The sequence below is a fragment of the Bos taurus genome, chromosome 21, assembly GCF_002263795.3.
Source record: "Bos taurus isolate L1 Dominette 01449 registration number 42190680 breed Hereford chromosome 21, ARS-UCD2.0, whole genome shotgun sequence".
Lineage (NCBI taxonomy): Eukaryota > Metazoa > Chordata > Mammalia > Artiodactyla > Bovidae > Bos > Bos taurus.
Genome location: NC_037348.1, coordinates 54844883 through 54870674, shown reverse-complemented (window position 1 = coordinate 54870674; position 25792 = coordinate 54844883). Strand labels below are relative to the sequence as shown.

Here is a 25792-nt window from a genome sequence, read left to right as displayed (position 1 = left end):
GATTTTTTTTTTTCTGTTGCATCGTCAGTGCCTAGAACAAGTCTGATAAATACCTGTGGAGTGATGACAAAGTCAAAATGCCTTAAATACCTTTAATTTCATTCACTGATTCATTCTTTCAAAAATACTCATTAGGCATTTACTATGTATAAAGCATTGTTCTTGATGCTGGGGATATTGTGGCTGAGAGAAACGAATTTCTGCTTTCATAAAGTTAAAATTCGATAGAGGGAAGAAAGGAATAAAGAAATACAGAAAGTAGAGAATTGCGATTATGACAAATGTATTCAAGAACCTAAAACACAGTAATGCTGTATGTGGGGAAGGCGGTTGCTTTTACATAAGGTGGACAAAGACAGTTTCCTTATCTTTTTTTTGTGGGAGGGATGGGAGCAGCGGCGAGGGCACGGCACCCCACTCCAGTATTCTCGCCTGGAGAATCCTGTGGACAGAGAAGCCTGGTGGGCTACAGTCCATGGGGTCTCAAAGAGTCGGACACGACTGATGCGACTTAGCACTGGGAGCAGCAGCAACCATGCTGCCGTGATCCCCTGCCTCAGCCCTGTGTCTGGCCCCAGGATGTAGAGGATTGGGTCCTTGGATTTTGACCTGGCCCAGTACCCTTCCTCTTCTGGGCAGCCCTTCCCCACGAAGGCCTCTGGCTGGGGGTGCACCACACTGGGCCAGGGCTGTCTCTGGTACCGAGCTGCAGGAAAGGTGGTGGCCTGGGCTGGGCCAGTGACAGAGCCTGCTGCTGCATGGGTGACAGCAGCGGCGCTCTCAGGGGGTTGCTGGGCATCCAGGCTGCCACAGTCCTTCACACGTTCATGCCACCAAAGATGGTTTCTTTTAAGAGGTAATACTTGACAGCAGAATGATAAGTAGGTCTAGCACAAGAAGTTCTAAAGACAGAGCAATCTAGGCAGAGGAAACAGCAGATAAAGGGTCCTGAGCTTGATTCCACAGTGAAGGTAAAAAGGGCTCTCCAGATGAAGACGGACTATAGCAATATGTAATTAACCATTCAAATTTGTGCCTATGTTTTATTTCCTAAAATACAGCTACTTTAGTACATTTCAATCTCTCCTCTCTTCCAGCTTTGCTGATCACACCTGTTGTCTAAAGAAGCAATCTTAAAAAAATCAATGAAGTTAAAGTACATGTGATTGTACAAATTATAATTTTATATTCTTAAAACAGAGTGATTGAATCATAACCAAATGTATTAGTATTTACGAGATGATTACCAGAAAGACTCTGCCACATCTTAAATTATTAACACTTAGAATTTTGTTACAAGTAATTTAAAAACAAAAATCAAACCACATTTTTATAAAATTTCTCTTTAAGACATATTAAAGGTTAAATGATAGATAAACATTGTTTACTTATTCTTGAATAACACACTAATTCACAATGCCATAGATTAAAACAACCATTTTATTTGTTCCTGATTGTTTTTCTGCAGGAAAGAATTCAGGCAGGTCACAGAGAGGGCCCAGAAGTGATGACAACACAATAACGAGCGTATCCAGTTCCCACGTCTTGGTCTTTAAATACAACTCTTCCATAAAAGGTACAAGGATCCCTTGGAGAAATGGCTGATTCCACAGCTGGGACAGAACAACTACTAAATGACTATAAAACCTCTTGTAATGCCAGAAAGTGAGGAACTAGGCCTCCCCTGTTGGGGAAGAAATGGCAACCCACTCCAGTATTGTTGCCTGGAGAACCCCACGGATAGAGGAGCTTGGTGGGTTACAATCCATGGGGTCGCATAGAGTCGGACAAGACTGAGCAACTAAACAAAAGGCCTCCCCTGATGACCCCTTGCAAAAAAGCCTATGTCTAAAGGGCACAGGAGCCGTCTTAAAGGAGCTCCTAATGGCCACAGCTGGAACAATCTGAGCAATAAAATTAATAATGATAGTACAGCACTTAACCCACAAGAGAAAATAATTATCCACTAGTATAAAAATTATCCACATTAACATAAAGAATTGAAAAAATAAACAGGGGAGAAGAAATAGCCCTTCATTATACAGGCATTCAAATGAACAAATGCAAAAAAAAAATGAGGGCAGCAAGAAACAATGATTAGGCAAATACAGAAGTAACTGTTGTAGGCAAGAACCATCATTATATTTTAAAGTTAGTGAACAAAATATTTTGAGAAACAAGATATATTTGCATAGTCTCAAAGTATCTCCATACTATTCCATACAATACCATGGAGTATTCCTCATACTCTACACTGGAACTCTCCATACTATTTTTGCAAATTCCCTAAAAGCCTAAAATTACTGCAAAACAAAATATTAAAAATCAAAAAGAAATCTGTCAGGGCAGTGCTTGGGGCTAGCTGAAACAGGTCAACTGGGACCATCTGTCTGCACCCTCACTTCTAGCTATCTACGGGCTTCTCCTTTCTTTTGAGGCTCACCATGGCTCAGGGTCCATCACATTCTATTGGTCAAACTCAGCAGAGGGCTGGCCTAGATTCTAGGGAAAGAGAAATGTACCCTGCCCCTCAATGGAAAGAAATTTGCAGCCATCTTTAATCCATAGCAATAAGGATATAAAAACAAGGTATTCTCCTAGCATGATAGTAATCACGAACCTTAGAAAACTAATTGTTATCCCAAATTTCTCCCATTGAAAGTGGTAACTGTCTAAGCAGTTTCTCTTACAGCTACAGTACTGACACTTGAACCAGATAATTCTTTGTTACTGGGGGGTTTCCTGTCCACTGCGGGACGTTAAGTACATTCCTGGCCTCTGTACACTGGATGCCAGTAGCAAGTCTGCACCCACTCCCCGCAGTTAGTAGAACAACCAAAAATGTGTCAAGACATTGCCAAATGCCACCAAGTAGGTAAGATAGTTGAGAAACACTGCTACACAGGGATCAGGGATTGAAATACATTTCCTTACAAAGAAACTTCTAACTGAGACTGGATACGTGATTTGAGTGTGTTCACTATGTGAAAACTGACTGAGCTGCACACTTACATTTTGTGCACCTCTGCTGCCCACATATTTGGTGGGGGAGGGTTATACTTCAGTTAAAAGGTTTATTTAAGAAATATAAACTAAAAGCCTATTATTGGCTTTAGAAATGGTCCATCATTATGTATTTCCTCTTTAAACTCATAGTCTGCCAGCACAAATAGAACATGGTGCTTATACTAAAAATCTTAATTTCAAAGAATTTTTCAACATATTAATTATATAAAATGACTATATACTTTCACAGTCAGATTTTATTTACAAAAATAATTACATTATCAGTTCATTTATTAAAACCCTGGGGCTTCCCTGGTGACTCAGTGGTAAAGAATCCGCCTGCCAGTACAGGGGACACAGCTTCCATCCCTGGTACCGGAAGTCTCACACGCCATGGAGCAACTAAGCCCCACGACTACTGAGTCTGTGCTCTAGAGCCCAGAAGCCCCAACTGCTGAGGCCTGTACACCCTAGAGCCGGGCTCCGCAACAAGAAGCCACCGCCATGAGAAGCCTGTGCACCAGAATAGAGAGTAGCCCCTGCTCCCTGCAACTAGAGAAAAGCCCAAGCAGACAGGAACATCCAGCACAGACAAAATAAATGAACAAGGAATTAAAAAACAAACAAACCCTGAACTATGATAAAAATGGCTTACCTGTATATATGCCTTTTGGATAGCCTCAAGTTCTTCACCAAGAGGAACAACAAGCTTTTCAACTCGTCTTTCATGAGAGTATGGCAAAATATCTGGAGAGTCTTCAGAACGAAGCTCTATTTGCCCAATGAGTAGATTAGTAATAACCTGCTGCACAGCCTACAGGAAATCAATTAAGTACAATTATGTACTATCTTACTCGTTAAATGTTCTAGTTTGTCACTAGCAAAAATAAGAGAGCAGTAAATTTTTGAAAAAAGTTAGAAACTTTTATCTTCAAATATTTTTAAAACTATAAAGTATACCACATCAGAAGTGGGGCAACAGAGTAAAAAGGCCCTTATAACATCTTTCTTGCATGTTGCCCTTCAAGCCAAGCATCCAAGATATAAGAATATTAGTAAATGTCCAGCAAGCTCCTCAATATATTTTTGTGTTTTCCTATCAATAAAGACTCAGACAAAAGAGAAATTTTAGATTAGCAAACCAAGTCCTCAAAATATATCAGTCAGTTTTAGAGCCAGAACTAAAACCCAGACTTCCTGATTCCTTAGCAAATACTTTTTTTTCACTGATTTTTAATGGGGAAAACAGAGAAGTCCCTTTAGTGTTAAAGCATACAACTGTATCTCAGGAATATTTTACTAATTGACTTGCTAAGAAACTGAGGGAACAGGTCCTACACTGAACGAATTATTAATAAATGAGTGGGGGGAAGTCTCTGGCAACCCAGTGGTTAAGTCTCGGGGAACTAAGATCCCACAAGCTGTGTGGTGTGGCCAATAAAAATCTTTTAAATAAATGAGTGAAATATTTTCCATTAAAAAAAAAAATATATATATATATATATATGTCAATACATTCCTGAAGCTAAATTTCATTCAACCAAAGCTTATAAAGGAACTTAATTATAAAAATAGAGAATATGAGAAAAAACAAAAAACCTGTTGGTATAATTGCTGTACCATTAGACCACAGTACTCCTGAGTATAATGAAAAGAATGGAAGGGAGAGGTGGATGGATAGATAGATGGTAGGAGGGAGAGAGAATCCTGAAAGTATCTAGAAATTAAGAACTTATTTTTTTTTTACAACTAGAAAAACCTGATGGGCTTTCAGACAAAAAGTACCCTAGGGCAAGAATCACATCTTTTATATTCCCAACACCTAGTATAATGCCTAATATAATAGTAGACTATAGTTACTTAAGGTCCACAAACATTCAATATCTAGGGTAAATGTATGACCATTTTATAAAATTGAGTAATACTTTAGTACTTTTAATCACTGAACAAATATTTGAGTAACTCTCACATGCTACATATTGAACTGGTGAGAGATATCAAGACATACATAATCCCTACTTTCATGTAGCTACTAATTCAGCAGTAGCTACTAATTCAGCAGGAGCTAAAAAAGACAGCAGTGAATAAGCAAAAGAGTAACAGACTGTGATAGATATTAAGAAGAAAATCACAAGATAGTTAAGAGTTGACTTTTGATAGCTTAAGAGTGAGTTTTTCTGAAGAGGTGATATTTAAGAGGAGACTTAAAAGATGACTAAAAACCATCAAGCATGTTTAAACAAGGCTGGCAGGAAACAAAAGAACAGAAATTTCTAAAAACAATCGAGGTTGTGGACAGAAGGAAAAAAGTCTTATGGCTTGGCAGAACTGAAAGCTATCTTTGAAGTTATCCAAAACCCAACACAAAAGACCATTCAGAACTACTAAATTAGAATGGCATGGGACATGGCTCAAAATCTGCATTTTCACCATCCTCCGATAAAGGAAATCCAAGCTCCCTGGAGAAATGGTTCATTCCACAGAGGGAACAGGAAAAATACTAAATGAGCATAAAATATCTTGTGATTCCAGTAGGTTAGGAAGTATTCAAAACAAACAAGCAAAAGAGTGCTTTCTAAAGGCACAGGAGCCATCTTCAAGGAACTCCCAGGAGCCAAATCTAAAACAATCTGAACAAAAAATTATTAGTCATGGTACTGGATTGTAGTTCAGTATATATATATGTATGGATCTCCATTAGTCCCTACTGATGTAAAGAACTGAAATAAAACAAATAGGAAGACAGCTCTTCACTACAGGAGAATTCAAAATTTTAAAAATGTAAAATATAAAAAAAAAAAAAGGAAATACTGATTAGGCAAACAAACAGAAATAATTGTTGCAAGCAAGAACCATCACTGGGTGCTGAAATATCTCCCCTACAACAAACTTAATTACAAAGGGAAGAACAGGAGTTTTACAGTGTAAAAACCAGAAAGGCATCATCTTAACCAAGTCAAGATTAACAGCACCAGTAAAAAGACAAATTATCATGTATTCTCTGTGCAATGCTCTAAGAAAGGCACAGCACCACTTTTGGGGTATTCTTGTCCAAAATGCACACATAGTTTCACTCCAGCCATCACTGAGCCAACAGCGAAGCCCTAAAAAAAGTCAAGACAACTGCAAATGGAGGGATATTCTACAAAATAACTGACACCTACTCTTCAAAAGTGTCGGGGGTCACAGAAGACAAAATGGCACAGCTGGGAAGGAACTGAGGGGACAAGATAACTAAAGGCAGTGTGGGATTGTGGACTGGAGCCAGGAGCAGAAAAGGACACTGGTGGGAAAGCTGGCGATATTCAAATAAGGTCTGCAGATGAGTCACTAGTACTGTACCGGTGTTAACTTCCTGGTTTTGGTCATTTGACTGCAATTATGTAAAATGGTAACATTAGGGGAAGCTGAGTGAAGGATATACAGAGACTTTAATTTTTGCATATTTTCTGGAAGTCTAAAGTCATTTCAAGCTAAAATTTAAAAAGAACTGAAAACACTAACAATTTAACAGTGTCAAGTGATTCTTTGGCACACTGAAGTCTGAAAACTACTAAGGTAGACACTTTCCTGCAACCATAGAAGAAAAGGAAGGCATCTTGTAAGAAATGTTGTACTCCTGATGTTAAATACTAGAGTGGGAAACTGATTTGGTAGCATACAAAAGTCCTTATTTTCTTAAATGGAAATAAACTTTACTTACTTTTATATCACTGCCTGGTGTGGCACTAAGAGCCAAGACTCTAAAGTGATTCGTGTATTTGACTAGTTCTCTTACAACCTTAAAAAAAAAGAAAAGAAAAAAGCCAATTCTTTAAGTTCATCTATCCAACACAAAAGTAAAAACAATTCTGTTACACAAGCTATTATATATGGTCCATTATCATTGTTCCTTATTTAGAGTACTGATGGGCTAGCAGACAGAATCATCATTAGTTATGTTGTCTGAAGAGCAAATGATTTAGGTTCATACTCTACACCAATGAGAAACACTTTAGGGTTTCTTTAAAACTATTCAGTGTATTTTTGCATATAAAGCTACAACATCAAGGCCTATACTGAGGCAAATCAAAATATGTAGAGGGATAATTCAAGAGCAAACGGTAGAAAAAGATCAAGTCTATTCTCCATTGCTCAGGTCACAGTCTAGTCTTACAGCTATATCCATAGGTACACCTGCCAGATTAAGATAAATCATAACATAAAAACAGAAAACAATTAAATACCAACATGAAATTAGACTTGAAATGAAAAAAAGCTTTGTTTAGGAAAAATCTTAAAGAAGTTAGATTTCAGGTGGAAGGGTCACAATTTTTAAATTAAGTTTATTCATAAAAGAATAACGTTAATTTGGGATAATTCTTAAAATCTAAATCCCCTTTTAAATCCTAAAATATTTCCTCAGTGGCACCAAAGCATCATTCTAGGCTTTGCATTTAGAATTCAACACCCACTTCTGGTATAATTTACCAGATTCCCATATGCCCCAATCGGAGAAGGCAATGGTACCCCACTCCAGTACTCTTGCCTGGAGAATCCCATGGACGGAGGAGCCTGGTAGGCTGCAATCCATGGGGTCGCTGGGAGTTGGACACGACTGAGTGACTTCACTTTGACTTTTCACTTTCATGCATTGGAGAAGGAAATGGCAACCCACTCCAGTGTTCTTGCCTGGAGAATCCCTGGAACAGCGGAACTGGTGTGCTGCCGTCTATGGGGTCGCACAGAGTTGGACACAACTGAAGCGACTTAGCAGCAGCAGCAGCATATGCCCCAATACAGAATCAAAGGCCCCTAAGTAAACTGAGTTGCAGAACAGCTTTTAATATCCATAGTTTCACATTAGCTGGAGGAAACTAAAAGCAGATGATTATTTTTTAATTGAAGTATAGTTTACAATACTGTCTTAGTTTCAAGTGTAGAGCATAGTGAGTTGGTATTTTTGCATATTATATTTCATTATAAATTACTATAAGATAATGGGCATAATTCCCTGTGCTCTGCAGTAAACCCTTGCTGCTTACCTATTTTACATACAGTAGTTTGTATCTGTTAATCCCATACTATCCTTAATTTGTCCCCCTTCCCCTCTCCCCTTTGGTAACTAAGTTTGTTTTCTATGTCTGTAAGTCTGTTTCTGTAACTAATATTGTATAGTATTTGTCTCTGACTTATTTCACTGAATGCCAAAAGTATTTCACTCTTTTTATGGCTCAGTAATATTCCATTGTGTGTGTGTGCGTGTGTGTGGTTTGGTCACTAAATTGCTTTCAACTCTTGCAATGCCATGGACTGTAGCCCGCCAGACTCCTCTGTCCATGGGATTCTCCAGGCGTGGGTTGCCATTTCCTTCTCCAGGGGATCTTTCTGACTAAGGGATCAAACCTGAGCCTCCTGCATTGCAGAAGGATTCTTTACCAATTGAGACACCAAGTGTGTGTATGTATGTATGTATGTATATGTGTGTGTGTAGCACACATTTGGCATATACACATGACAAATCTTCTTAACCCAAGCATCTGTCCATGCACATTTGGGTTACTTCCATGTCTTACTATTGTAAATAGTGCTAAAACCAGGTTACCTTAACACTGCTCTAATTTTTACCCATGTCAATGATGAAATCAATGAAATGAAAACTGAATATTGACTAACACTCAAAAAATACCATTTATAGAGCTTTTAAAAACATGATACAGAATAGATATCAAAGACAAAACATTATAGGGAATTTCCTGGTGGTCCAGTGGCTAGGGCTCTGCACTTTTGCTGCCAAGGGCCAAAAAAAAAAAAAAAAAAACACAACTTAATGGAGGAGACTTAAGAACAATTGTCCTAATTAACAACTGATAAAAGATAAAATCCCAGATATATTATTTTCTTTCCAGGAGGTATTCTCAAACATTTTGTAGAAGTGGTTTTGTGTTTGTAATCCAGGAAGCTACCTTCCTCAACAAGCTGTGTGCCTGTTGGAAGCTGTCTGCAATATTCAACGCAGTATAAACCCTCAGTGCTTTGGACTTCCCTGGAGGTCCAGGAGTTAAGACTTTGCCTTCCAATGCAGGGGGCGCAGGTTCACTCCCTGGTCAAGGAGCTAAGGCTCCACATGTCTCTCGGCCAAAAAAGCCAAAAAACATAAAACAGAAACAACACTTTAAAAAATTCAATACTGAAAAAACATAAAACATAAGAAATACTGTAACAAATTCAATAGAGTTTAAAAATGGTCCACATCAAAAAAAAATCTTAAAAGAACTTGCAGTGCTATCTAGATATTAAAGAAGTCAGTCATGTCTCACTGTACTCAATAAAAGCCTAGGCCTTGTAGTTAAGAAAAAAAAAAATCACCTAATACCAAGAAATTTTTTGAAAATAAATTTGCTAAAGGGAGTTCTCTGATTGCCTAATGGTTAGGATTTCAGGCTTTCACTGCCATGGCCCAAGTTCAATCACTGGTCAGGGAAGTGAGATCCTGCAAAGCATGCAGTGTGACCAGAATAAGTAAATTTTTTTTTTTAAGTTGCTATATATAAGCTTTGGCTACCCAGGTGGCTCTGTGGTAAAGAATCTGCCTGCAAATGCAGGACATGCAAGAGACTTGGGTTTGATCCCTGGGTCATGAAGATCCCCTGGAGGAGGAAATGGCAACCCACTCCAGTATTCTTGCCTGGAGAATCCCATGGACAGAGGAGCCTGGTGGGCAACAGTCCATGGGGTTGCAAGAGTTGGACACGACTGAGAGACTGAGCATAAATATACAAATGTACAAAATAAATTTCATACAGTTAGAATAAAATTTTATAAATGCCCCTCTCCCAGCAGAAACTTTTAACACACTGGGTATTAATTTAACTTGGAAAGACATGAATGGAAAAATATACCCATTTCCCGGCTGACATCAACTCTAAGATGACAATTCTCAAGAAGAAAATACAGAGATATAATACTCAAAGTCCCCCCCAAAACTGCTTTACAAAATCACAAACTGGCAGTAAAATTCATCACTTTGCACTAAATAAAATCAACTTTCTCTCTATGCTGACTCTACTCCCTCTCCCTAGTATCACTAGCTATTACTGTTTTAACTACCTACCACCTATATGTTGATGGTTTCCAAATCTGTATCTCTATCTCAGAACTTTCCACTGAGATCCGTACTTCTCTGTCACCTACTCCCTAATGAATATGTACTCCTGGATTCCTCACACACACCTCAAATTCAACAATCTAAAACTGCACACACTCCTTCCACAGTACCTCAGATGTTCTCTGCTTCCAGAACTCCATTTGACTAACTGCATCACCATCCTGGCAATCTTCCAAGTTTGAAGTCTGGGAGTCATCTTAAATTCCCCCGATCCCTCATTGTACTCCCTGCCTTTACCCTTCTCACCTCTAATCTCTTTTAAATCTGAAGTATCACCCCAGATCAGTCGCTCAGTTGTGTCCAACTCTTTGCGACCCCATGGACTGCAGCATGCCAGGCTCCCCTATCCATCACCAACTCCCAGAGCCTGCTCAAATTCATGTCCACTGAGTCGGTGATGCCATCCAACCATGTCATCCTCAGTCATCCCCTTCTCCTCCCGCCTTCAATCTTTCCCAGCATCAGGGTCTTTTCCAAGGAGACAGTTCTTTGCATCAGGTGGTCAAAGTATTGGAACATCAGCTTAAGCATCAGTCCTTCTAATGAATATTCAGGACTGATTTCCTTTACGATTGACTGGTTCGATCTTGCAGTCCAAGTGACTCTCGAGTCTTCTCCAATACCACAGTTCAAAAGAATCAATTCTTTGGCGCTCAGAATTCTTTATGGTCCAACTCTCACATCCATACATGACCACTGGAAAAACCATAGCTTTGACCAGACAGACTTTTGCTGGCAAAGGAATGTCTCTGATTTTTAATATACTGTCTAGGTTGGTCATAGCTTTTCTTCTAAGGAGCAAACATCTTTTAACTTCATGGCTGCAGTCACGATCTGCAATGATTTTAGAGCCCAAGAAAATAAAGTCTGTCACTGTTTCCATTGTTTCCCCACCTATTTGCCATAAAGTGATGGGACTGGATGCTATGATCTTTGTTTTTTGAATGTTGAGTTTTAAGCCAACTTTTTCACTTTCCTCTTTCACTTTCAACAAGAGTCCCTTTAGTTCCTCTTCGCTTTCTGCCATAATAGTGATTTCATTTGCATATCTGAGGTTATTGATATTTCTCCTGGCAATCTTGAGTCCAGCTTGTGCTTCATCCAGCCCAGCATTTAGCATGATATACTCTGCATATAAGTTAAATAAGCAGGGTGACAGTATACAGCCTTGATGTAGTCCTTTCCCAATATGGAACCAGTCCGTTGTTTCATGTCCAGTTCTAACTGTTGCTTATTGACCTGCACACAGATTTCTCAGAAGACAGGTAAGGAGGTCTGGTGTTCCCATCTCTTAAAGAATTTTCCACAGTTTGCTGTGATCCACACAGTCAAAGGCTTTGGCATAGTCAATAAAGCAGAGATAGATACAAAAGAAGTAGTCCAAAAAGCAACTCTCTTGCTTTTTCCATGATCCAACAGATGTTGGCAATTTGCTCTCTGGTTACTCTGCCTTATCTATATCCAGCTTGAACACCTGGAAGTTCTTGGTTCATGTACTATTGAAGTCTAGCTTGGAGAATTTTGAACATTACTTTGCTAGTGTGTGAGATGAGTACAATTGTGTGGTAGTTTGAACATTCTTTTGCATTGCCTTTCTTTGGGACTGGAATGAAAACTGACCTTTTCCAGTCTTGGGGCTACTGCTGAGTTTTCTAAATTTGCTGGCATACCGAGTGCAGCACTTTCACAGCATCATCTTTTAGGATTTGAAATAGCTCAACTGAAAATTCCATCACCTCTGCTAGCTTTGTTCATAGTGATGCTTCCTAAGGCCTAAGTATCACCCCAGCTAAACATTTTTCAGTGAGTCTCTACCATCTACATCCCCTAAGACCTACAAAGGGCATTCAAACTGCTTAGCACAGAATACAAATGCCTTCATGACCTGATGTTAAGTGCCTCTCCAGCCATATCCCACCTCCTCACTTTTGTACTTTATATTCTCATAGTACTTAACTGGAAGGCAGTGTAGGTATGTTACATACATTATGTCATTCATTTTTCAAAACAATAACTCAGTTACTGTTTTACCTGACAGGGAATAACAATGTGTATCCACTACCAATCTTTTGACTACTATCTTAGTCTCAAGTCTCCATCCATACCCTACTTTGGATCAAGGAGGTTCTCATCATCTACATCTGACACTAATGGTCTTGTTAAAGTTAAAAAAAAAAAGAAAGAAACCAGCAGAGACACTGATTTCAACAGATGAAGGAAAGTATTTCTATCACCATCTGTTGGGATAATAGGTATAAAGCTTTTCATAATAATAATGCCATCAGTAACTTCCATCATTAAAAAGTATTCCCCCAAATGCTCTACAACAATATTTTACACTATAAAATATTTTTAACAAGATTACCTGGCAATAAGCATAATTTCCAAGGGCTTTATGAGCTTCATCGATAACTAGACACTTTATTTCAGCAGCTGGGCAAGCTCCTCTAGAAAGATCATTTACCATGACTTGAGGCGTAAGGAAAAGAACCCTCTTACTGCTCCAGATTTCCTTCCTGGTGAAAGCTTGAGTAGATCCTGTAAAAAAAAAAAAAAAGTGACATCACACATTCTACACTTCAGACTGTTACCTGTAACATGTAAACAGCCTAGCCTATTTTCAGAATGCATTCCTGCATTGGTGATCTGCTTCCAAGGTGCTAATTTGACAAATATGAGAAAGCAACATTTTAAAGCTTTGTTGTGGTCCAGATGTCAATGCCGGCTTATACTGAAAATCACACCTAGACTGCCTTTAGAGAATCCTTGTAAAATGACATAATACTTAAAGAGAAGAAAATTCTTCACCTGGGAAATCCTTCTGAACAAGAAAGGCAGAAAACCTCACTTCCACTTACCAATGAGGTATACACACATAACCACTTCAAAATGCTTTGACAAGTTACAGAAATTCTCTGAAGATTGAATAAAGCAACCCTATTAGAGCTGGACTTGCTACAAGGAGATGATGTTTCAAGACAGAAGTAAAATAAGCATACTGTGATCTGGGGTCTATTCCACATGGGTCTGGAATTCCTTTGGCGCTAGTTCCATCAGAACACGTGCTTTCCCCTGGGTGCCCAGCTCTTAATTTCAAGTTAGTCCACTGTTTCTAAGATACCTGTCATTTCGGCCATGTGGGACTGCGGGATACCCATCACCCGGTAGCAAGCCTCGATCTGCTGTGTCACCAGGGGTTTCGTGGGGGCCATGAAAACCACCTTGCCAGAAGGGAACCAGCGGTAGAAATTGTACATGACCACAGCGGCAATAAAGGTCTTTCCCAACCCGGTGGGCAGACAGACCAGCGTGTTGCAGAACAGGGCGGTCCTGGCGATGTGCAGCTGGTAGTCTCGCACTGGGCAATTAGTAGGGTAAATCCACAGGGCGCCCGCTGAGGTGCAGAACCCGCCATTCTCTAGATTGAGCTGCCTCTCTGCTTCGTACACCGCGACCAGCAACACATCATCGTCTGACTCGGGCTCAACCTCTGCCGCCCCTGCCGCCTCTGCTACTGCAGGAAAACGCGCCCTGGAGATGCCTGTGCTCTGAGGCCGCTCAGTTCCAGAGTTGCAAGTAGGAGCCCCAGTGGACCGAGAAACTTTCGAGCCCCACGTCTGGAAAAGCGTTCTTTGCCGTCCGCTCATTAGGCCGACGACCACAGAAGGCTCCCCTCAGACGCCAGCAGCTGCTGCAGCTCAACAGCCTCCGTTCCACTCCCCATCGGTTACCTTCGCGTAAAAAACACAGAGGAACCAGGGGGCGGGACTGAGGCCAGTTTATCCTGTTCAAAGTGCAGCCACTGAGTTTGCGTGGGGAATATGATTGGCGGTCTTCCCGGAAACCCCGCGGTCCACTAGGAGACGCATGCGCGTTATCGTGGAGTTACTCTAAATTTTGTCCCCTTGTCAATTTTTGTACCGACTCTAAATTTGGGTTCCATTTCCAATAAGTGATTATATGTCCTGGCGTTATGGGTCAAGTGATATTGCTTAAAATGATATAGTAAATAAGGGAGTTGGTGATGGACAGGGAAGCCTGCCTTACTGCAGTCCACGGTGTCGCAAAGAGTCGGACACGACTGAACGACAGAACTGAACTGAAATAACCTTGAGGTCCTGAAACAATGCATACCCATTTTTTTTTTTTAATTTAACGTTACTGAGCGTCTAACGTGCCTTATTCCTTGTTGTTGGCTGTATTTTTAAATCGGTAGATGAGGTGAAAAACAAAAGTGTTTATACAAAATTAAATAACACCTCTTATTTCTTTATCCAGACTGAGAAAACAAAATGCCAGCTCTCTTTTTCAGGAGTAGCAGCCTCCTATCTTAATATTTTTATTGTTTAAAGGGAAGTGAATGGTTTGGTCCTGATATTCGTTGGAACATTCCGAAGGAAAAAAAGTGTCCTGATGCTCCATCATTACATCTTCATAAACGATATACAGCAGTAAAATCAGCGTCTGGGTGATATTTTTCTACTCTAGCGATAGCAGAAATTCTACTTCCAACTTGGATACAATTCTGGATTTCTCTACTCTAAACCTGGATACTTTGAGTAACCTCTGTAGATTTGTTTCCTTGTATATTGAGGAAAAGTACACACACATCATGAGGTTACCTGGACCACTAACAATGTCACCCGCCTCATCACCACCATCAGCAAGCATCGTCTTGTGTGTAGCTACTCTACTTCGTTTTATTTGGTCATGTGTCTGGACTTGCTTTTAGACAAACTGTTTATCGTGTGTTTGTATTTGGGAAGGGAAAGGGAACAGGTTGCTCTTCTAGTTTCATTTGTGTGAGTTTTAAAAGGGAAGTGGTAGGATATAGGTTGTTCTGATGGACAAGGACTGAGCCAATTCAGGTGTGAATTTTTAGGGTAGAACTAGGTAAAATGAGATTAGACGCCTGAATACTGTTGTTTTCTTCAGATTATCGACTTTTAAGTGCACAGCAGCTTGTCGGTAATATACAAGTGTGGGTAATGGCTGGTAAACAATCGCTACCACCGGCGATCGTCGCCTCACAAGGGTCCCAACTGTGAACAGACGATATGTTGAGCTTTTCTGCGGAGTCAGTCTTCGCGGCCACCTCAGCGGGTTTTACCCGGGACTCAACAAAGAGGCCCGCAGAGCACAGCCTTGACGTCGCTCAAACACTGGCCCCAATCCTGCGGGGTATCGCGGTGACTCCGCCCCCTCGAGCTCCGAGTGGCACTCGCGCCACGCCCATGGGGCGGGGCGATGCTGAAGCCAGGCGGGCCGGCTCAGTAAAGCGGAGGCAGCGGGGGAAGATGGCGGCGGCCGTTCCGCAGCGGGCCTGGACCGTGGAGCAGCTGCGCAGCGAGCAGCTCCCCAAGAAGGACATTATCAAGTTTCTGCAGGATCACGGTTCAGATTCGGTACCGGAGTTGGCGGGGCGGCCGGGCTGGTGCGGCTGAGGGACACTTCACCCCCCCGTAGATGCCCATACATTCCTTATTCCTCCGTGCCCCCGCCCTCGCTCTCCAGCGGCCCGCGGCCTGAAGGCCGGAGCGGCCCCGCGTACGCTGCCGAGACGCGCTCCCGCCCCTCAGGCCGGCCCTGCTTGGGCGAGTGGAGCAGCTTTATCTTTTGGGGCACGCAGGAATCGGAGATTTAGAACCTTACTGACATCCTTGAGTGAGGGTGGAGGCCTTGAAAGAGAAGGAACCCAGGAGATACTGGGGGTTGAGATGGGAGCCCGAGGACTGGAGGCTTGGTTGAGATCCCTGGAGGGGAGTGTATGTTACTAGGGAAAAGATTTCGGATTGCGATTTGCCTTTCTCATCGATTACCGAACACTCAACACTAATAAGTGTTTTTGTTTTTTTTTTTTTTTACAACGTATAGTTTGGAGATTAACTTTTAAAATACCGACCCTTCAAATGACCTTTTCACTCTTATGTTTAGGGGAGTTATTCGCGTATTTTGTGTACAGTGGTCTCCTATTGTTATAAACTAAGAAATCTATTTGACATTCTTCATACTTTTACGCCCCGCATTTTTCAGCACAGTCTCCATTTTAACCATCCTCTGTAGTCAAAAGTTATTTTTGTCAGACGGATTTTTTTTCCTTCGGAAATTAATATCATTCATATCTTAAATTAGAACTCCCTTTTCAATGCAGGAGACCTAAGAGACGCGGGTTCTCGATCCCTGGGTCAGGAAGATGCCCTGAAGGAGTAAATGGCAACCCACTCCAGTATTCTTGCCTGAAGAATTCCCATGGACAGAGGAGCCTGGCAGGCTACAGTCGATAGGGTCGGAAAGAGTCCGAAATGGCTGAAGCGATTTAGCACAGATATCTTAAATTGCTGAACGACTGTACAAATTTGTGTGCCCTCAGCATCTCCCATATAGGGAAAATGAAGGCCACAGTCTAAATGTAGTATCCCAACCATTTTTAACTTAATTCCTAAACTTCATTTAGAAAAATTGCATGTGGGCTCTTGAGAAGCTTGTAGTTTATAATTTTGCAGGATTTCGAAGGAGAGATATTGATCCAGTTATTGTCCCTCTTGCTTCACACTCCTGATTGATAATCCTGACATCTGCAAATACTTTACAACATGTACAGCAAGAACTATACTGTTTGGGGAAACAAGGGTGAAATGAAAAGAACATGCCTCAGAGATACCAGTTTATACTATTGTGCCATTTTAGTGGAATTATTTTCTCTTAAGCCAATTCATATTTCACTGAAATAATAGAGTAGATGAAATACACGATTTCAAGATGAAGGTACATGACTTTGATGATTTGATATTTCAGTAGTGGTATTTTGGTGTTCATCTGACAACTTAGTCTTATATTTGAGAGAAATGGAATTCTGTTAGGTTAAATACATTATTTTATAAGTCAAATAGGTAATATGTATTGAGTTCTTCTGTGTGACTGAAAATGGATTACTACATTTATCTTTACAAGAAGCCTCTGACATAGGATGCTGTTATTGATCTTTCAGCACTATGTAGAAACCGAGCCTTTGAGACAGCTTAATCCCTTGTCTAAAATCAGACAGCTAGGATTTTAACCTAAATGGTCTGACACCACAGCCTATACATTCAAACACTATGTATCCAGAGTTGTGTAACAGTGCTTTTGGGTGTGCCAAGACTGGGTTACATGTACGTCAAGATAGCTAAACCCAACAGGCTCCCAGGGCAGGGGCCAAGTAACATCCTGCTGGGAGTAACATCCTGCTGGGAGTAGCTTTGCCCAGTTACCAAAATGCGCTTGCTGTTAAAAGTGTGCTCATATGTACACAGTATGGTTTTTTTTTTAACCTTCCTTAAATCTTGTTTTTGTTACGAAGTAGAGTATAAAATATAATGGTTTCATTTATCATTGGGCTTCTGATAGCTCAGATGGTAAAGAATCCAGTTGAAATGCAGGAGACATGGGTTCGATCCCTGGATTGGGAAGATCCCTTCGAGAAGGGTAATGACAACCCACTCCAGTATTCTTGCCTGGAGAGTTCCATGGACGGAAGAGTCTGGCATGCTACAGTTCATGGGGTTGCAGAGAGTTGGACATGACAGAGCGAGTGACTAACACATGCACACAGTATAAAATAAAATGTTTCATTTATCAGTAGTATGATTGAAAACATACTTGCTTCATAATTGCTAACATAAAAGTTCATTTTCTAGTTTTACACCCTCTCTTACATGAGGGAAATTATTTTGACTGACCAGAATTTTTTCTTTACAGTTTCTTGCAGAACATAAATTACTAGGTAACATTAAAAATGTGGCCAAGACAGCTAATAAGGACCATTTGGTTACAGCCTATAACCATCTTTTCGAAAGTAAGGTGAGTACTTATCATTGTATCACTTTAGGTATTTTATTCCCAAAAGAAGTTTTAAATGCATTTACTTGCAGATTATGGTGATGTTTTTCCACTTGCACTTTTTCTTAACTATAATCATAAATGGATTGTCAAATTTAGCATGGCTAATCTGCCATATGGCGGGATGTTTTGATATTTTGAATAAGAACAGATTTTTTAAAAATAATTCCCTGGAAGCTTAAGTTAGCAAATTCTTAAGGATGCTGAAAAGTTATAAATCTAAAATCAGCTGCATTTCATTAATAATTTAAAGTTAGATCTACACTGAGCCTTTAAAAAAGCAGAGTTCAAGAAATTCTTCCTGATATATGTTAACTATGAAATGACCACCTTTCACACACACACACAAAATTAAAGAATTAATTGAATAGTATTCATACCTCTGGGTCTGAGTTGGTCTTTCTAAAGGGTATCAGTCTCATTTCAGAATTTATTTTGTGAGATAGTTTGAGATACATAATTTGTTGATTAAAATGCTTACCGTAAGAGTTTTGTTTTTAGCCAGAATGAATCTGATAAACATCAGATCATTTCCCTTACAGCGTTTCAAGGGTACTGAAAGTATAAGTAAAGTGTCTGAGCAGGTGAAAAATGTGAAGCTTAATGAAGATAAACCCAAAGAAACCAAGTCTGAAGAGACTCTGGATGAGGTTTGTATATAATGGATTCTTACTTTATTTCTCAGGTGAATGAGAAAAAGTATTTGCTTTATAGCACTGGTTTCTCATAATAAGATGGGGTTGAATATGGCCACTTTCAGTGAGCCAAACAGTGATTTGGAATGTGTTTTCTCCCTTTAGTGTACTCAGTAAGAAAAAAACCCCAAGAACCAATGGTTTACAGTTAGTAAGCCTTTCCTGTGAAATACCTCTAACTTTGTATTTTACATTGCCTCTGTGTCTGGCCAGAAGTTCTGAGCTTTCAGAGCTATTTTAAGATCCTATTCTATAGCCAAGTTGGACTGAGTGAAAGAAACTTCCTTTTGATTATTTTTAGCCTTTTTCTAATGTACATGATTTCCTTGGCAATGGAAGTAATTAATTTGAGCCTCACTGCGGGATGTGGGTTTATCTGCCTCATCTTTCCCAACCCAGGTTTTTCATTTTGGTAACAAGGTTGGAAGAACCAGATAAAACTCTTTCTGCAAATGGACAGCCTTTCTAGAGCTAAGGACAGCTCTTAGAAAAGCTTCACGAGAGCTAAATTATTATCTTGCCACTTTTGATAATATCTTGCTAGTAACTAAGCTCACTCATTCCTAGCAGTGTTAGTATCAGTGACAATAATTTGATAAACGTTTTATATACTGGGCAAAATTTTTGCAGCTACTAAGGTAAACAAAGTGTAATAATTACTAGAAGGGTTACAAAAGCAATTGGCAACATAGATTATCTTCCAGAAAATTAGAGGGAGGGAGGGAGGTATGAGGTGGCAGATAATATATCAAGGGATTGAGTTAAAAGTCGTAAGGGTTGGAGACAATTTAGAGAGATCTTATGAGAGTCCTAAACTATATCCTTTTCTTCAAGACCTCTTTTCATTTAACTGGTCAGCATGAGCCCTGTTTTTCATGTACTCTCATTGTCTTCCTGGTGCCTGGGTTCCATAACCTCTGGGCCAGTACTGTCCTGGTCCCTCCTGTCTGCTTTCTCTCTTCATACTTTGGGACTGCAGAGCAAGCTTTGTGAAGAAATAGAAGTATAAAACTTTTTACTGGGCTTTGTATAAATTCTTAAAATCAGCTAAGCATGTTTTCTAGTTTCATTGCTACTCAGCAACTTTTATACTATCCCTTGCTCAATCCCCCATCCATTGCCCACATGAACTTCTTGATATTTTCACACAAATTCTCAACTCTGTCTTATTCCTTTCTCATTATATACCCCTTTGTTCTCTTCTACCAGAATATCAACATACATACTAATAGTTGTAACTGTTCTCTTCTTCCCAGCTTAAAAGCTCTCTGAATTGGTTTTCTTTTCCTTCTCATGTCTCCCTCAGATCTGAGGCTCTCAAACATCTCTTTCAAATCTTCATCCATTCCTTTTTGATTCTCAGGCCTTCCAAGGCCTCAGACCTGGAGTGTGGAAAAAGTCACTAATCTGCCTTCAGTCTCTTTCTTCATCATTCAGCCCCAAATAGCTATTCTAGTAATAAGCTTTCTAAAATATTTTGCAAACTTCACCCTGCTCAAGAATCTTCAGTAGTTCTGTACTGTCTAGAACTGCATTGTCCAGAATAGTCATTAGCCACATACGGCTACTGAGCACTTTGTGGCCACTCTGAATTGAAGTGTGCCTTCAGTATAAAATATGAAATTTCAAAGCTTAGTATGATTTTTTTAAAAGAATATAAAATATTTCAATATTTTAATGTTGATTATATGTTGAAATATTAATGTGGCAACTAGACAACTTAAGATTACATTTGTGACTCTCTTATTTCTATTGGATTGCATCTCTGGCCTACAAAACCTTCCAATGTCTGGCCCCTGCCCAGCTCCATATTTACTACTTCTATAGAAATATTCTTCGGTCACAAATGTCTGCTCATTGTCAGTAAACTGTCCATACTTTTATTTCTTGCTTAGTGTATTTCTTCTCTTAATTTCTTCTGTTTGTCAGTTCTGTGTCCCCTTCAAGGCCCAGGTCTTGGGCTCATCACTTTCTCCGAAGTTTTTACCATCCCAGACTTCACTGTTTATGTAAGTCAGAAGTTCCCGTAGCACATGATATCTATATTTATCTCTACCTTTTATTTATCTTAATGCAAAGAACATTGTCTGAAAGCTCTTTGTTGCTGTTGTTTAGTTGCTAAGTCCTGTCTGACTTTGCAACCCCATGCACTGTAGCTCGCCAGGCTCCTGGCCATGGGTTTTCCCAGGCAAGAATACTGGAGTCGGTTACTGCTTCATTCTCCAGGGGATCTTCCTGACCCAGGGACTGAATCCATGCCCCCTGCAGTGGAAGCATGCAGTCTTAAACACTGGACTGCCAGTGACATCCCTGTAATATTTCTGACCTTGGGAATAACTCGTTCACTCTATTGTTTGATGCATAATTAATCTTATCAAAAGAACACTGGTTTCCAAAGAAGCTGGAAGTTTTTTGAAATTACAGATATGCTAGTTATGGGGTAAGAGAATGAGGTTGGATGGCATCATCGACTCAATGGACATGAGTTTGAGCAAACTCTGGGAGATGGTGAGGAACAGGGAAGCTTGGTGTGCTGCAGTCCATGGGGTAGCAGAGTCGGGCACAACTGTGCAACTGAACAACAGTTACTAATATTCTCATCACAGACTTAAAATGAGACAGTGAATTTTTTAACTTGAGAGGTCAATCAGAGGCAAAATAGTTTGTTACCCAATCTGTGAAACCCTGACTGGACTTAGGTCACAGTTGGCTGTGTTAAGTATTCTCTTTGTCCTCCTTCTAAAAAAAGGACATGAGTTAACAACTGTGTTTTGTTTTTTTTGTTTCTAGGGTCCACCAAAATATACAAAATCTGTTCTTAAAAAAGGAGATAAAACCAACTTTCCCAAAAAGGGAGATGTTGTTCACTGCTGGTATACAGGAACACTACAAGATGGGACTGTTTTTGATACTAATATTCAAACAAGTAAGTCTCAAATTCAAACGAGTAAGTCTGAATGTAATTTTATCATTTTGGCATAAGGCATGCAAAACATCTGTGTTGGCAGTACCTTTTTTTTGGCTGTCACTTTTTTTCCAGAAGTTTTTTGCATTTGTAATTTATTAATACTAGTAAGAGGTTTTTACTTCACTACGTGTTGGCTGCATGTAAATAAAGACCTTTTGGTCTAATCTTTTTTAATGCCCCAAATTCAGGCATTTGTATTCTAATGTAAAAGGCAGAATAGTGTTATTTTAATGGTGTAATATAGGTCCTTTCCCTCTCCCTCCTTTAGACCATAATTATTTTTACATCCAAAATTTTCTTGATGAATTATTTGGCTTTCTGAATTTTTATTTTCAGATGCATAGCATGGTAAGTTCTGAAATCAATTTCAAGACTTAAATAACTATGTTTTTCAACTGGAACTTAATTTCATCATTAATTATAAGGAAAATCTGTTTTACAGGTTCAAAGAAGAAGAAAAATGCCAAGCCTTTAAGTTTTAAGGTTGGGATAGGCAAAGTTATCCGAGGGGTAAGTAAAAACTGGCCATGAGCCAGTATATATTCTGGCCCATCCTGCCTGTGGCGTAACATAATGAATTAGGTTTGCTGCTGCTAAGTCGCTTCAGTTGTGTCCGACTCTGTGTGACCCCAGAGATGACAGCCCATCAGGCTCCCCCGTCCCTGGGATTCTCCAGGCAAGAACACTGGAATGAGTTGCCATTTCCTTCTCCAATGCATGAAAGTGAAAAGTGAAAGTGAAGTTGCTCAGAATTAGGTTTGGGGATACAATAAAAACAAACTTTGGGGTTTCATATCAAGGGGTTCCCTGGTGGCTCAGCTGGTCAAGAATCCGTCTGCAATGTGGGGGACCTGGGTTCAATCTCTAGGTTGGGAAGATCCCCTGGAGAATGGAATGGCTACCCACTCCAGTATTCATGCCTGGATAATTCCATGGACTGGGTAGTCCATGGGGTCACAGAGTCAGACACAACTGAGTGACTTTCACTTCACTGGCATTGCCAATTGAGCTGGCACAAGTTAAGTTCTCTGGGTTTCATACAGTACAGCCTACCCCAAGGTTGTTAAAACATTAAATGGGTATAACTTAAAGCATGTAATATAGTACAAACTCAAATATTATTTCCTTCCATGCTTACCCCTTTTATTATTTTTTTCCATGAAGTAATTGTCAGAATTACTGACAAGTTTCCTAAATCTGTCTGATTCCTGTACAATGTCACGTATCTATTGTTACCACTTACACACGATTCAGAAACGTAAAATACCTGCTCCACTGAGTACTGACAGAAGCTTGAGGAGTCTTTCCTGTAGCTTTCTCACCTCTCACAATTTACTCAAACACCAAAAGAAGAATCTTTCCAATATAAGCATCCCTTTACCCACCCTTATGTGTGAGAGGTAACAGAAGGAAACTGAGAAAAATGAAAGTTAGGCTTGAGCTATGCTGACCATTGCAGTGCACAAAAGGAGATGAGAAAGTAGAGCTGATGATCATCATCCTCAACTGAATCAGGCTGTCATGTTAGGGTCTGCTTATTGTTCTAAATTCTTTGTATTCAGAACATTAATAACAAAAATGCCTATTTAAGTGCAGTTACGAGAACCCTCAATGTGTTATTCTTTGTACTGCGTTAAGACCTAAAATACTACTCAATCTTATCCAGAGCCCAAAATGGATTGTACAACATCTTGAAACTAAAGGTTTAGTTGAAAAATCACTTTTACTACTACCTGATTATACCAAGTTGATATATCAAGTTGAGCTATTTTTCTGTTCCTATAACTAATGTGCTTACTGTAAGTTTGTTCTATTCAACTAAATTCTTAACTTCCAGTATGTGACAAATCTGTATCATCTGAGCTTATATAACTGTTACATTTTAACAGAGTCTATATAAGTTAATACATTCTGTATCCTTCCATTATGTTGATTTATTTTTGATAATTTGGCCTAAGATCCAAATTTGTACAAAATGACATTGTCATTTTCAAGACTTCAAGTATTTATACTAAAAAACTGTTTAATATGTCCTTAAATTTTTCTTAATTTGACAATGAAGGACACAGATTTAGGGGCTCACTCAAGGACATTACCTTAGGACATAATGAAGTCTTGTAACAGAATACTTTGTATGTAATCTTGTCTTTCTTCTGGTTTTGCATGTATTTTTCTGTGAAGTATCATTAGTTTTAATTTGATGTTCTCGCTTTTAGTGGGATGAAGCACTCTTGACTATGAGTAAAGGAGAAAAGGCTCGACTGGAGATTGAACCAGAATGGGCTTATGGAAAGAAAGGACAGCCTGATGCCAAGTATCCTTTTTTCCTTGGTAATTAAAAGAAAAAACAGTTGAAGATCACTTGAAGGCATGCAAGATGCTGTCTAGGTTATTAACCTCTAGAATAGAGAACATGTCCAGACCAGTCTTCTGATATTTAGATGCTTGTGTGTCAACACACCTCCAATATAGACAGCGTTTTCTACTGAGCTTGAGCTAGAATCTTTTTTCCCCTTCCTATTTAAGCTCTTAATTTTCAAGACTTAAACTGAGATTTAAGTTTCTATCTTTGAAAAGCTACTATTAATGTTTGAAAAATTTCAAGGAGTAAGATGTTCAATATAAACAACTGTAGCAAATTGTAGAATTCAAATATGACTCATGGTGATTTTATGCTACTATGTAATTTCAGGCAATTGAACTGGGTTCTCAAAGCTTAGAAATTGAACACATGTTGGGGATTACCAGTTGTGAAATGAAGACCATGGGTCCAACATCAGTGTGAACATTAATAAAAAAGAAGAGCCATGATTCTAATCTGTTACAAGCAGAACAACCCAGTAGCTAAGTGGGAAGGTAGTTTAGTTGTTGGTTCCATTTCCAATGGACTAGTTAGACCAGTTAGAATAAGTTTAGGGGAGGAGGAAATTTGAAGTCCTTTTTAGTATTATCAGTTATTAATACAGTTACTTGGGAATACAATAGCCTTCTTCTCAGCCTATCAAAATCCCACGGCCAGCTGCAGCTCCCACAGTCTCATGTTAAGTATCTCAAGATCAGTCAGATAACTCTTCCAAACTCAACATCTGAAAATTCACAGCAACTATCCGATACTATACCTCATATGAACTTTAATATAACGTATACACCAGCTAAACGGAAATCACCTTTTGGGGTTGGATGGGAGGTACTGAGTAGCAGTCTTCATAAAGTAGTGGCTAACCTGGGAGTACCTAGTGATGCAGGAAGATCCTAGTTTAAGCTCAATTTATCTAGTCAACCTATATTGTCAGGTTTTGACCTCCATTCAAAAATAGTTTTAGGAAACTCTTGGTTTGCATGTACTAGCCCCTGTGTCTGGAGAAGGAAGTGGCAACCCACTCCAGTGTTCTTGCCTGGAGAATCCCAGGGACGGGGGAGCCTGGTGGGCTGCCATCTATGGGGTCGCACAGAGTTTGGACACGACTGAAGTGACTTAGCAGCAGCAGCAGCCCCAGAGTCAACTATAAAGCCCTCCCTGTGCAGCTAATTACCAATATCTAAAATTCTAATTTTAGACAAAGATTATTGGGAGTGAGGACAGAGGCAACTTTCTATCAAATTTACCTTAACTTCTTCAACAGAATTCCACCAAACGCAAAACTTATTTTTGAAGTGGAATTAGTCGATATTGACTGAAATAGTTAAGAAACCATCAACAATAAAACATGGCCATGAAGAAACTTATGTATCTAATTAGAACTGGTTACTATTGTTAAGCGAAGAGTCAACTGGAAAATTCAAGTTAGAACATGTTTACTTGATCCTTCAACTTTTAAGAAATGTAATCCATTATAAACCCTTGAACTTTAAAATATTTTACTACAGTTGTGTAAAATATCACTTAAAGAGAACTGATTTGCCTTTTACCTCATGTTGTAAACTAAAAGGCTCAATAAAATGTATTCAATGTCTTGATTTGTGTGGTATAAATATATTAATGTTGTGATTAGGTTAACCAGTACTAAGAGTTCACCAAACCAAGGGAGTAACGGTAAATTTGTCTGGACAGCCTTGCCAGAGACACTCATCTTAAAATATTTAAATATTTCTGTATAA

The 25792-nt window shown here is 39.5% G+C and overlaps 2 protein-coding genes across 2 annotated transcripts in view; one reads left to right on the top strand and one right to left on the bottom strand.

Annotated features, from left to right (window-relative positions):
• Nucleotides 1–13899, bottom strand: part of FANCM (FA complementation group M) — a 58675-nt gene extending 44776 nt beyond the window's left edge. The window contains 4 exon segments of the mRNA NM_001104976.2: nt 3662–3820; nt 6710–6787; nt 12519–12691; nt 13275–13899. Of these exon segments, the coding sequence (NP_001098446.2) occupies nt 3662–3820; nt 6710–6787; nt 12519–12691; nt 13275–13800 (936 nt within the window). The 5' untranslated portion in view covers nt 13801–13899.
• A 1534-nt stretch (nt 13900–15433) lies between these two features.
• FKBP3 (FKBP prolyl isomerase 3) lies at nt 15434–25646 on the top strand. Its single transcript, NM_001038112.3, is given in 7 exon segments — nt 15434–15558; nt 17891–17992; nt 18574–18681; nt 21517–21652; nt 22137–22204; nt 23911–24008; nt 25318–25646. Coding segments are annotated over 7 exon segments (675 nt in total). The 5' UTR covers nt 15434–15450; the 3' UTR covers nt 25373–25646.
• Nucleotides 25647–25792: the final 146 nt, after the last annotated feature.